The 12,334-nt window shown below is 42.1% G+C and overlaps 1 protein-coding gene across 1 annotated transcript in view; it reads right to left on the bottom strand.

Moving 5' to 3' along the window:
* The window catches only part of elapor1 (endosome-lysosome associated apoptosis and autophagy regulator 1), a 125,372-nt gene extending 115,323 nt beyond the window's left edge, over window positions 1–10,049 (bottom strand). The window contains exon 1 of the mRNA XM_041195811.1: window positions 9,796–10,049. Coding sequence (XP_041051745.1) covers window positions 9,796–9,918 — 123 coding nt within the window. The 5' untranslated portion in view covers window positions 9,919–10,049. The remainder of the gene's footprint in view (window positions 1–9,795) is intronic.
* Between the last annotated feature and the right edge of the window lie 2,285 nt (window positions 10,050–12,334).

Raw genomic sequence — 12,334 nt, 5'->3', positions numbered from 1 at the left:
CAATGCGTTTTATAGCCATGAAGTACTTTTGAAGTGTAGATTTGTTTGTAACAGATATTTGAAGATAGGAGCCCAATTATTCCTCAATTTGCTAAATTTATTGAAAAGATAAATATTTGTTGACTTAAAAATGCAGCAGCCGAGGAGAAAGATTTATTTGTCAGCAGTCAGCGCTTCTGCAATGACTGCTGATACTCCAAAAATGGATCGACAAATGTTCTTAAATAGGGTGGAATCCTACTGGTTAAAGGCCATCAAGGGTAATTTATGCAGAATTACATAACTTTGAGCATTCTTCAAAAGGTAAGCACTTAACAAGAAGTCACACCTGGCGGCAGCTTAACAATTGGATGGTTTGGAAAGATCAGCACAAACATAGGCAGGGAAATGAAACATAACTCATGGATGTATTTGGGTTGATCAGAAATGGAGGATGCTGCATCCTCTTGGTAAGGGTGGTATGGGGAGATGACAACAGAAGAAAAATGTTAAATGTGTTGAGTAAGCTAGTAAGCAAAATGATCATTGTATACTCAAACTCAAAACAGTGGTGGACTTAAATTTTCTTAAGGGAGATGTATGCACTGAAGGCATGAGATTTATTTACTCAGGTGAAAGGTCGGGGTTAGCCTCTCCAAAAATTACTGTTTGCTACTTGGGTGCCTTTCCATGACTCCTAGAGAATTATACTTACTTACTAGGTTTTGAACTGCCAACTTTACAAACCCAACAAATTATCTGTACTATTGTGCTAGAAATAAAAACCTCACACCAGATAAATTGAGATAATACTTAAAAGATTTTGGGACAGACTTTTTAATATACTAATACACATTGTAATTGTTCAATGATGTATGAATTCAATTACTTTAGTCTTACGTTTACAATAACTGCACTTGTTATGTTCAGTCCTGGCGCAGTCAGATTTCAAAGCTATAGCTAAATTCTTGTGAAACTGCCATCTGAAACTGGTTTTAACTTTTTTAAGGCCTGATTTTTTTTTAATCAAATTTGCCCAGTGGTGAGAGGGCAGGGTCAGGTCATTCAGTTCCTTAATATGCAAATATTTTACTTGTTTATTCTTCCCTAGCTTGCCTCATAATCTTCCCTTCTTCCTTTTCTCAGTTATTTTCATGATTACAAAAATCCACTGTGGATTTGTGGGTCTTTTGGTTGTTATTGGCATAATGCTGCACCTATGAGTTTTTTTTTCACTGACTCGCCTTCACTGTCAAGTACCTGGAGCAGGAGGCAACTTGCCATCCTTCAAACCAGACTGACACAAATTCCGAGGTCAGCACCTAGGTGCCTCAAATAACAGGATATTTTTCAGGGCTCCATGACCTTAGCAATTCCACAGATAAGTTACTAGTTCCAACTTAAATCCTGACTGTCTCCTCTTTTGTTTAATGTATACATGAAATTCCCTCCCATGTTCTCATTTCCAATAATGCCTAACTATCTTATAGTGAACTGACCAAAAATTTATGAAGGCGTCATGGAGGACATAAAGACATGGTTTGGCAGAAGTGTGACATTTGGAGAAAAATAATCTGCATATTCTGATCCTCCAACCTTCCACTCTGTGACACTTTGAGGGTAATTTTAATCTAAGCAATCTGCTGGGCAAGGGACACGTATGAATTGGCTACTCTTGTTGTATATATGTCACCTGTTTTATCCTTCATCGACTTTAATGGAGCATAAGATTTTGTGGTTGACCGAGCCAAAAATACCCTGTTCTGATTTGACAGCATACATAGTTCCCCCTGTAAACTTCCAGTGCATGGTTCAGTTGCATTCTCAATTACACATGTGGAGATTACAAGTTTCAGAAAATACAACAGATTATTGTACCATGCATTATTTATAACGTATTGATTGCAACATATTTCAGACTTTCAACAAATTCTTTTACAATGCAGTTTGGTAACTATTTTGAGATCTTCTATTGCTTTTATGAACTTTCCATTCTGAAATATCATTTGGGTTTAACTAAAAAAATATTTGTTCCAAGTTAAATATTATATTAATGCAAACAATACACACCCTTTCACTTACCTATATATTTGTCAGCACAGCAGCTGGAATGTGGAGTTTACTTCATGAGTAAAACACCTCTATCTCATAATCACCTTGGAAGTGAATTACTGATGCACTAATAATCTCCATTCGTACATTTCTATTGCAATGGAGATTTTCATGGCATGCCACAAGTTTTAAGTTCATTGTATCCTCACTATCAAAAACTAGTGGACAAAGTTAATACAGTAGTACTGGTCTTGGGAGAGGCTTACCCTGTTTGTTAATTAATAAAGGCTGATCTGGAAAAGTACAACCCATGCTTGTAATGTAGCACTGAGGCCAGCCCATCAGTCCAGCTTGACAAATACATGAATAGGATGGGAATAGAGGGATACGGACCCCGGAAGTGCAAAATGTTTTAGTTGACGGGCAATATGATCGGCGCAGGCTTGGAGGGCCAAAGGGCCTGTTCCTGTGCTGTACTTTTCTTTGTTCTTTGTAATGAGGTCAGTCACCCAAGCTTTCATCCCTATGGGCTGTTTAGATATGTACAATTCGAGTGTGGGAGACCACATGTAAAACTCAAATCTATTTTCCCGTTCATTTACATGTATCGCAAGTTGCTAATGCTGACAGATTCTGGAATCCTCATTTGAGATTTTGCACCTAATGAGGTAATAGTACTGAAACAGTTTTCCAAACTACCAGGGATTCAAAATACAAACAGGACAAACCATGAAATAGAAGTTTAAGCACAAGCAGGATTTCATTTCCGGGCCTTCAGGGACCAGATTAGAAGACTTGAACGTCATACATGGGATACCCCAGCAACAAGGTGTGAGGGCACAAACTGGGAGGCTAGAGTTAAATCCCCAATCAGCCAAGTTTTTGATTTGAGCCACAACAAGCATGGAGATACACACAGAGACAGAGGCAGTATCACCAGGTTACTACTGATTGATTCCTATTGAGAGAATTTGTAGAACTGTGCGAAAGCTTTCCTCTGGAGATGAAATGGAAGTGGGCAGGGTGAAAGGAATCTGTTAAAATGTGCCTTTTCTATTCATTTTCTGTTCTGGATTATTTTATTTAATCAGTCTACTCTGCTCCATATTTTTTTAATTCTTTTCCCGGAACATTGGCATCACTGGCCAGCCCAGAATTTTTATTGCCCATCCTTAATTGCCTCTGACAAGGTGGTGATGAGCTGCCTTCTTTGAACCTTGTAGGTGCATCCATAATGGTGTAGGGAAGGGAATTCCAAGATTTTTACCCAGCGACACTGAAGAACCGGCAATATAGTTCCAAGTCAAGATGGTGTGTGACTTGGAGAGGAACTTGCAAGTAGTGGTGTTCCCATGCATCTGCTGCCCTTGTCCTTCTAGGTGGTAGTGGTTGTGAGTTTGGATGGTGCTGTCGGAGAAAGCTTGGTGAGCTCCTGCAGTGCATCTTGTGGATGGTACACACTGCTGCCATTGTGTGTCGGTGGTGGACAGAATAAATGTTGAAGATAGTGGGTGGGGTGCCAATCAAGTGGGCTGCTTTGTCCCGAATGGTATCGAGCTTCTTGAGCGTTGTTGGAACTGCACTTATCCAGGCAAGTGGAGAGTATTCCATCAAATTCCTAACTTGTGCCATGTAGATAGTTGACAGGCTTTGGGGAGTCAGAAGGGAGTTACTCTCTGCACAATTCCCAACCTCTGACCTGCTCTTGTAGCCACAGAGCTGGTCCAGTTCAGTTTCTGGTCATTGGCATTCCCAGTATGTACACAGTGGGGGATGCAGTAATGGCAATGGCATTGAATGTCATGGCCGGGGGGGGGGGCAATGGTTGCATTCTCTCTTGTTGGAGATGATCATTGTCTCGCACTCATGTGGCGCAAATGTTACCTGCCACTTTTCAGTATCAGGAGTGGCAAATGGTGCTGAACATTGTGCAATCATCAGCAAACATCCCCACTTCTGACATTATGATCGAGGGAAGATCATTGAGCAAGCAGCTGAAGATGGTTGGGCTGAGGACACTACCCTGAGGAACTCCTGCAGTGATGTCCTGGAGCTGAGATGACTGACCTCCATCAACCATAACCATCTTCCTTTGGGCTAGGTATGACTCCAACCAGTGGAGAGTTTTCCCCCTGATTCCAATTTCGGTAGGGTCCCTTGATGCCAACTCAGTCAAGTGCTGCCTTGATGTCAAGAGCAGTCACTCTCGCCTCATCTTTTGTCTATGTTTGGACTAAAGCTGTAATGGCATGGACAGAGTAGATAGTCAGAAGCTTTTTCCCAGGGTGGAAGAGTCAATTACATGGGAAATAGATTTAAGGTGAGAGAAGAAAACTAGGGAGGAGATGTGCGGGGCAAGTTTTTTTATGCAGAGGGTAGTGAGTGTCTGGAATTCGCTGCCAGAGGAGGTGGTGGAAGCAGGTACGATAGTGGTGTTTAAGAGGCAGCTTGACAAATACATGAATAGGATGGGAATAGAGGGATACGGACCCGGGAAGTGCAAAATGTTTTAGTTTACGGGCAATATGATCGGCGCAGGCTTGGAGGGCCAAAGGGCCTGTTCCTGTGCTGTACTTTTCTTTCTTCTTTGTAATGAGGTCAGGAGCAGCCAGGCCCTCGTGAAACCCAAACTGAACATCAGTGAGCAGGTTATTGATGAGTAGGTGCTGCTTGATAGCACTGTCGATGACCCCTTCCATCACTATGCTGATGATCGAGGGTAGTAACTGGGCAGATTGGATCAGTCCTGTTTTCTTTGTGTACAGGACATACCTGGGCAATTTTTCACATTGTCAGGTGGATGCCATTGTTGTAGCTGTACTGGAATAGCTTGGCTAAGGGCACAGCTAGTTCTGGAGCATAAGTCTTCAGTATTATTGGTGGAATCTTGTCAGGGCCCAAAGCCTTTGCAGTATGCAGTGCCTTCAGTCATTTCTTGATATCATGTGGAGTGAATTGAATTGGCGGAAGAACAATCTGTGATGTCAGGGACATCAGGAGGAGGCTGAGATGGATCATCCATGCAGCACTTCTGGCTAAAGATTGTTGCAAATGCTTCAGCCTTGCCTTTTGCACTCATGTGCTGGGCGCCCCCCCAATATTGAGAATGGGGATATTTGTGGATCTTCCTCCTTCAGCTAGTTCTTTAATTGTCCACCACTGTTCATGACTGGATGTGGCAGGACTGCAGAGCTAAGATCCGTTCCATTGATTGTGGGATTGCTTACCTCTGTCTGTCGCATGCCGCTTTTGCTGTTTGACATGCAAATAGTCCTGTGTTGTAGCTTCACCAGGTTGACACCTCACTTTTAGGTATGCATAGTGCTGCTGCTGGCATATCCACCTACAATCTTCATTGAACCAGGACTGATCTCCATCTTGATGGTAATGGTCGAGTGGGTGGTATGCTGGGCCATAAGGATACAGATTGTGGTTATACACAATTCTACTGCTGCTGATGGCCCACAGCACCTCATGGATGCCCAGATCTATCCCATCTAGAACGGTGGTAGTGCCACGTAATACGGTGGAGGGTATCATCAATGTGAAGACGGGGCTTCGTCTCCGCAAGGAATGTGCGGTGGTCACTCCTACCAATACGATCATGGACAGATGCATCTGCGGCAGGTGGGTTGGTGAGGATGAGGTCAAGTATGTTTTTCTCTCTTGTTGGTTCCCTCACCACCTACTGCAGACCCAGTCTAGCAGTTATGTCCTTTAGGACTCGGCTAGTTCGGTCAATAGTGGTGCTACCCAGCCAATCTTGGTGATGAATATGGAAGTCCTCCACCCACAGTACATTCTGTGCCCTAGCCACCCCCAATGTTTCCTTCAAGCAGTGTTCAACATGGAGGAGTACTGATTCATTAGCTGAGGGGCAATGGTAGTTGGTAATCAGCAGGAGGTTTCCTTCCCATGTTTGACCTGATGTCATGAGACTTATGGGGTACAGAGTCAATGTTGCGAACTCCCAGCATAACTCCTTCCTGACTGTATACCTCTGGTGGGTATGTCCTGTCCCACTGATGGTGATGGTGGTGTCTGGGACATTGTCTGTAAGGTATGATTCTGTGAGTATGACTATTTCAGGCTGTTGCTTGACCAGTCTGTGGGACAGCTCTCCAAAATTTGGCACAAGCCCCCAGGTAGTAGTATGGAGGACTTTACAAGGTCGGCAGGGCTGGGTTTGCCATTGTAGTTTCCGATGCCTAGGTCGATGCCAGGTGATCCATCAGGTTTGATTCTTTTTTGTAGGCTTTGTAGTGGTTTGTTACAACTGTGTTGCTTACTAGGCCATTTCAGAGGCCACTTCAGAGTCAACAACATTGCTATGGGTCTGGATCACATGTAGGCCAAGGCAGGTAAGGACAGCAGATTTCCTTCCCTAAAGGATATTAGTGAAACAGATGGGTTCTTATGACAATCGACAATGGTTTCATGTTCACTATTACTTTCTATTTCGAGATTTATTAACTGAATTCAAACCCCTGTCCCCAGAGCATTAGCCTGGGCCTCTGGATTACTAGGCCAGTGACATTACCACTACATCACCACCTGCCCATATGGTGATGATCTTAACTAGAGTCTTCTGTTCTAGTTGTCGACACACAAATGGGAAGCACTAATAAGAATAGGTGAAGTATTTTCACTGAAACTTAGCCTCTGTAGTTCTCACGTGAAATTTATTTTGGTTCAGTCAGAAACAATGTTGCATAATATATGGCTTTCTTGGAAAATGTATTACTATACAGCCACGTCTACTGATTTTATTTAATGGCAAATTCAATGTTAATAATGTTTCACTCTTCATTTTGGAGAATATGAACCCTACATACAGGTGCATACTAGTGCAATGATATTATTAACATGAACATTTCTGGAAAAGTTGTGGAAGGACTGGAGGAACCTGTTCTCAGGAAATCACAATGTTTTCTGTAACCAAACACATACTCATACTTGTTTCTCTCTTCTTTTATCTGAGCTAGCATCTTATTTCCTCTTCATGCCCATCTTTGATTGACTTCTGGAAATCAAAACTCACTCGGGTTGCTTTTCAGGGTTGCCTTTTAGGTTTGCTTATGCCCTAATTGACACAATAAGAAGTATGGATAGGCAGAAGAAGCTGTATGCAAATCTCTGCCCACAATTTACATGTTACTTACTTCTAATAGGGAGGAATGCCTGGTTCAGGAAATTGCAACATTGTATGGCATTTTTAAGCCTCATATCAGAAGCAGACTCAGTGTTATTTTTTCATATAAATTTGGTATTTAGCTTTGCTGGGTTGTGCCCTTAAAAATGAAATCAACTTTACTTGTTTTGGACAGTAATATCCATACATTAACATGAAACTCATAGGACCTGTGAGTTCTGAATCATATTTGACTCGGAGACGTGCAGGATTTTCCTGGAGGAATAGCATATAAGGATGTCAGGCAAGGTGCATTTAGAAGTGAAGGGAGTTGTTGCAATAAATACCATTCTTGATTAAACTTGAGTTCTCCACAACTCTTTGCCCATATCCAAACTGACACCAAGGCCAGGATTTTATGGCCCCTCCTGCCCAACAGGATATTATAGCCCTGCCGAACTGAATGGAGATTTAAATGGCTCACCGCATCCGCAAGGGCGAGACAAGCTGTGGCAGGGCTGTAAAATCCTGGCCCAAGTTCCACTCATCCTTCACCTCAGTGCTTGCAAATGTATATTGGCTCCCTGTCCCACACTGCTTCAATTTTACAATTCTCATCTTTGTGTTCAATCTCTCTGTGGTCATGTCCCCATTTCTGTCACCTCTTCCACCCCTACAACTCTCTGCACTCCTCCAATTCTGGCCACTTGCGCATCCCAGGTTTCCATCATTCCACTATTGGTGATTGTGTCTTCAGCCATCTAGGCTCTAATCACTAGAATTCCGTAAGAAATTTCTTGTGTGAACACAGGCCACAGGGAACCAGGTGGACAAATTCTCACCATTGTTTTAATCCATCACATCAAAGGAATCCACCATCCCCCTCCCCCCATGATGTGAAAGGAGAGGCAGTGGGTGAATTTGCCTAGAACTGTTACTCCCCTGACCTTTTCTGTTAAATAAATGTCACCACAATCTAGCGTTAAACATTCAAATGCCTTTGTTGCCCCATTGCCATTTTAATATGCATAAATGTTGCCAGAAGCTACAGTCAAGTTTGAAAATTATGATAAACAGATATAACAACAGCTCAAGTCTCCTGCTTCACTACATCAACAGTGAAGCACACTGATGCACCTGTTGTTCAATATGCAAAGCAGACTGGAGGCTTGTCAAACAACTTCGAGTGTTACATCTTTTTCAGGGCTGTGGCAAAGTTTGTGATATTTACTGAGTTTTCACTCTTTATTGAAATAAGTACACACTTGTTATTTTGCAGTAGAAATGAGGAAATGTGCTCCAGATGCAGATATTTTAATATTCAACGTTAAAATAGAGCTAATATTCGATCAAAAAAACAAGCAACATTTGAATACGTTCTAGATAATGTGCATCCAAATACATGGAATCAGAAATTAACAAATATTATAACTGTCTACCCTGAAGGAAAGGCTACGATTGGTATCTCACTGAAGTGCCATAGTTCATAATCTCATATTTCTTAGCTTTGTTGCTCTGCTATATTGAAAACAGCCAGGATTGTGTTTTCCATTTCGGAAAAAATAACTTCTGAAACAAGTTTTGCACAGGTTTACAATCTTGTCTAGCTCATACCATAAAACCTAGTTCAACTACAATACATAGCATTCCACACACCACCTAGTGGTTTACATCAACTTTGTGACTGACATACACGGACTTTAGCAGGTGCCAACAGGAATCTTTACTGAACCTTCAAGAACGCAACGTCTACCTGCACATAAGCAGATTTTTAACAAATGGTAGCTTTGCCAACAATATTTTCAGGTCACGTTGACAGAATGAGATGTAACTCGAAGGAGTCTAAACAGCTTAAGCTTTTTTGATTGGAAGAAACACTTCTGAGAATTATGGCTTTCAACTAGGAGGCAACAATGGAAAATACCTGGAGGTATCACTGCTTGTTTGTCCCTACAACCACACACCCCCACCCCCTCCACCTCTTTGTCTCTCTACCTCTCCGCCCCCCACACACACACCTTAAACCAGCTTATATTTCAACTCTTTCTTGGACTCGAACGCAAGTTCTGTCGAAGGGTCATGAGGACTCGAAACGTCAACTCTTTTCTTCTCCGCCGATGCTGCCAGACCTGCTGAGTTTTTCCAGGTAATTCTGTTTTTGTAATGGAAAATACCTTCTTTACACAAGACCTTGCAATCGTCAGTATATGTAGAGAATAAAACCTGCAGCTTACAGCACCTACAACTCCATGGGTCATCATTAAAGGCCTTTAATAAGGCTTGTGACAGCTGTTAAGTCAAAAGCAAATCTTCCATATGGACAAATATCTACACATTGCATCCATGGTACAAAACAAGTCAAATGTCTCATTTAAGTGATTTGTCCACAACAAATTAAAATAATCATTACACCTAAGGCATAAATAATTAAAATCAACGTGTTACTAATATTGTAGCAGAACTGTGCATCACAGGTCATATACAACTTGATACTTATGCATACTTGTTTACAGAATAATTCAAAATACTAAATACTGGGAGCAAATTGTACACTTTTTTTTTAATTTTGAGCCCTAGATGCACCATTAAGAAAAATATGGAATAACTAGAATACAATAAAGAAAGCACCTTACCTCTTTGCACATTGGAAGATCTTTTCGATGCGTTTGCTGGCTTGATCGAGGCAATAATAAAAGACCTGTTGAGAAAAGCAAAACACAATAGAACAAGCGAGAAGACGAAGTGTTCCCCTTCATGGCTAGTTAGCTTGAGAGATGAATGCAGTGGACAATTAAAATGCAGGGAAGCTGGGTGATGCCAGACCCTCTCTTTTCTTCCTTGTTACCACGCCGTGCTTCTGACTTGTCAAAGTGTGGACACGATGGGAATGAACTGGTGTCGGCGAGTCACGTCTGTTCGTCAGTTTGCGGAAACTCACGGAAATGCCCGAAGCCTGCGACCGGGGACGAGCCACACACATACACACACAAAGACACAAAGCACAAGTGACAGGTGCGCCACCTTATAAAGGCGGAGAGAAAGAGCAGTTCAGGCCGTCCACGTTCCCTGTTGGTGACCCACGCCATCCAACAAACGCAGCAAAGTTATGTTTCATTTTGGAAATAACCTTGAAACGCCTGACGGCGTAAAACACTGTTGCACTACATCATTCTAATATTGTGTTATAGGTGCGGACGAGAGAGAAATGACAAGTGAATGCTTTAAATCTTTAAAATAAGAATTCGACGTTCTGTACTTTAAATAATTCGCATTCGAAGCACTGAATCTAAACTGATCGTTTTTGAAATTCTATTTCGATTCCAAACAAGCACAAATGTAAAACTAAACAATTGTTGACAGAGTGTTCTGACATTGTCCGCTTAGATTTGAACTGCTCCTAAGTTACACATCCTCCTTGTTCGAAGTGATTACACATCACAATGGGATACAGTGCTCTCTTCTCTGAGTCAGGATGTTGTTTGGATCATTATTTCTAGCAAGCATTTTAATCAGACATCTTTGCAAATCCATTTATTCTTAACATTTTAAAAAAATCAATCGCATTTTCATTCAAAAGTCTTATACCACGTTGCTTTGTTAATTTCTGTAGGCTGTGTCAGAAATGAGAAATATGTTTAGAAGACATATAATTAGCTTAAAACAGATAATGGGATAGGTTAGTGGCTGGTTGATGAGGAACGACGAGAGTCATAGAGTCATAGAGGTCTATGGCACAGAAAAAGGTCCTTCAGCCCATCGAGTCTGCGCAGGTCAAACAAGTACCTAACTACTCTAATCCCATTTTCCAGCACTAGGCCCATACATAGCCTTGTATGCCATGGAATCACAAGTGCACATTCAAATACTTCTTAAATGTTATGAGGGTTTCTGCCTCTACCACCCTTTCAGGCAGTGAGTTCCAGATTCCCACCACCCTCTGGGTGAAAAAAATCTTCCTCACATCCCCTCTAAACCTCCCGCCCCTTATCTTAAATCTATGCCCGCTGGTTATTGATCCCTCTACCAAGGGGAAAAGTTCCTTCCTCCGTACCCTATCAATGCATCTCATAATTTTATACACCTCAATCATGTCCCCCCTCAATTTCCTCTGCTGCAGAGAAAATAACCCCAGTCTATCCAATCTCTCCTCATAACTAAAACTCTCAAGCCCAGGCAACATCCTGGTAAATCTCCTCTGCACTCACTCTAGTGCAATCACAACTTTCCTATAATGCGGATTCCAGAACTGCACGCAATACTCTAGCTGTGGACTAACCATCATTTTATACAGTTCCAGCATAGCCTCCCTGCTCTTATATTCTATGCCTTGGCTAATAAAGGCAAGTATCCCATATGCCTTCTTAACCACCTTATCTACCTGTCCCACTACCTTAAGGGGCCATGTACACCAAGGTCCCTCTGATCTTCGGTACTTCCAAGAGTCCTACTATTCATCATGTATTCCCGTGCCTTGTTTGTCCTGCCCAAGTGCATCACCTCACACTTATCCAGATTAAATTCCATTCCATCAGTCCATCTGACCAGCCCATCTATATCCTCCTGTAATCTAAGGCTATCTTCCTCAATATTTACCACCCCACCAATTTTCATGTCATCTGTGAACTTACTGATCAACCCTCATACATTCAAGTCTAAATCATTTATATATACCACAAACAGCAAGGGACCCAACACCGATCCCTGTGAAACCCCACTGGCCACAGGCATCCAGTCACAAAAACACCCCTTGACTATCACCCTCTGCTTCCTGCCATTCAGCCAATTCTGGATCCAATTAATTGCCTTAGATCCCATGAGCTCTTAACTTCGTTATCTGTCTCCCATATGGGGCCTTATCAAGAGCCTTGCTGAAGCCCAAGTAGACTACATCAAATGCATTGCCTCATCTAGATACCTGGTCACCTCTTCGAAAAATTCAATCAAATTGGTCAGACATGACCTCCCCTTAACAAAATCATGCTGACTGTCCTTGATTAATCCCTGCCTCTCCAAGTGTAGATTAATTCTGTCCCTCAGAATTGCTTCCAATAGTATCCACACCGCTGAGGTTAGACTGACTGACCTGTAGTTCCCTGATTTATCCCATCCTCCCATCTTGAATAACGGTTCCACATTGGCTGACCTCCAGTCCTCTGGCACCTCTCCTGTGGC

This window comes from Carcharodon carcharias, chromosome 9 (genome assembly GCF_017639515.1).
Source record: "Carcharodon carcharias isolate sCarCar2 chromosome 9, sCarCar2.pri, whole genome shotgun sequence".
NCBI lineage: Eukaryota > Metazoa > Chordata > Chondrichthyes > Lamniformes > Lamnidae > Carcharodon > Carcharodon carcharias.
This window is presented reverse-complemented; position numbering and strand designations above follow the sequence as displayed.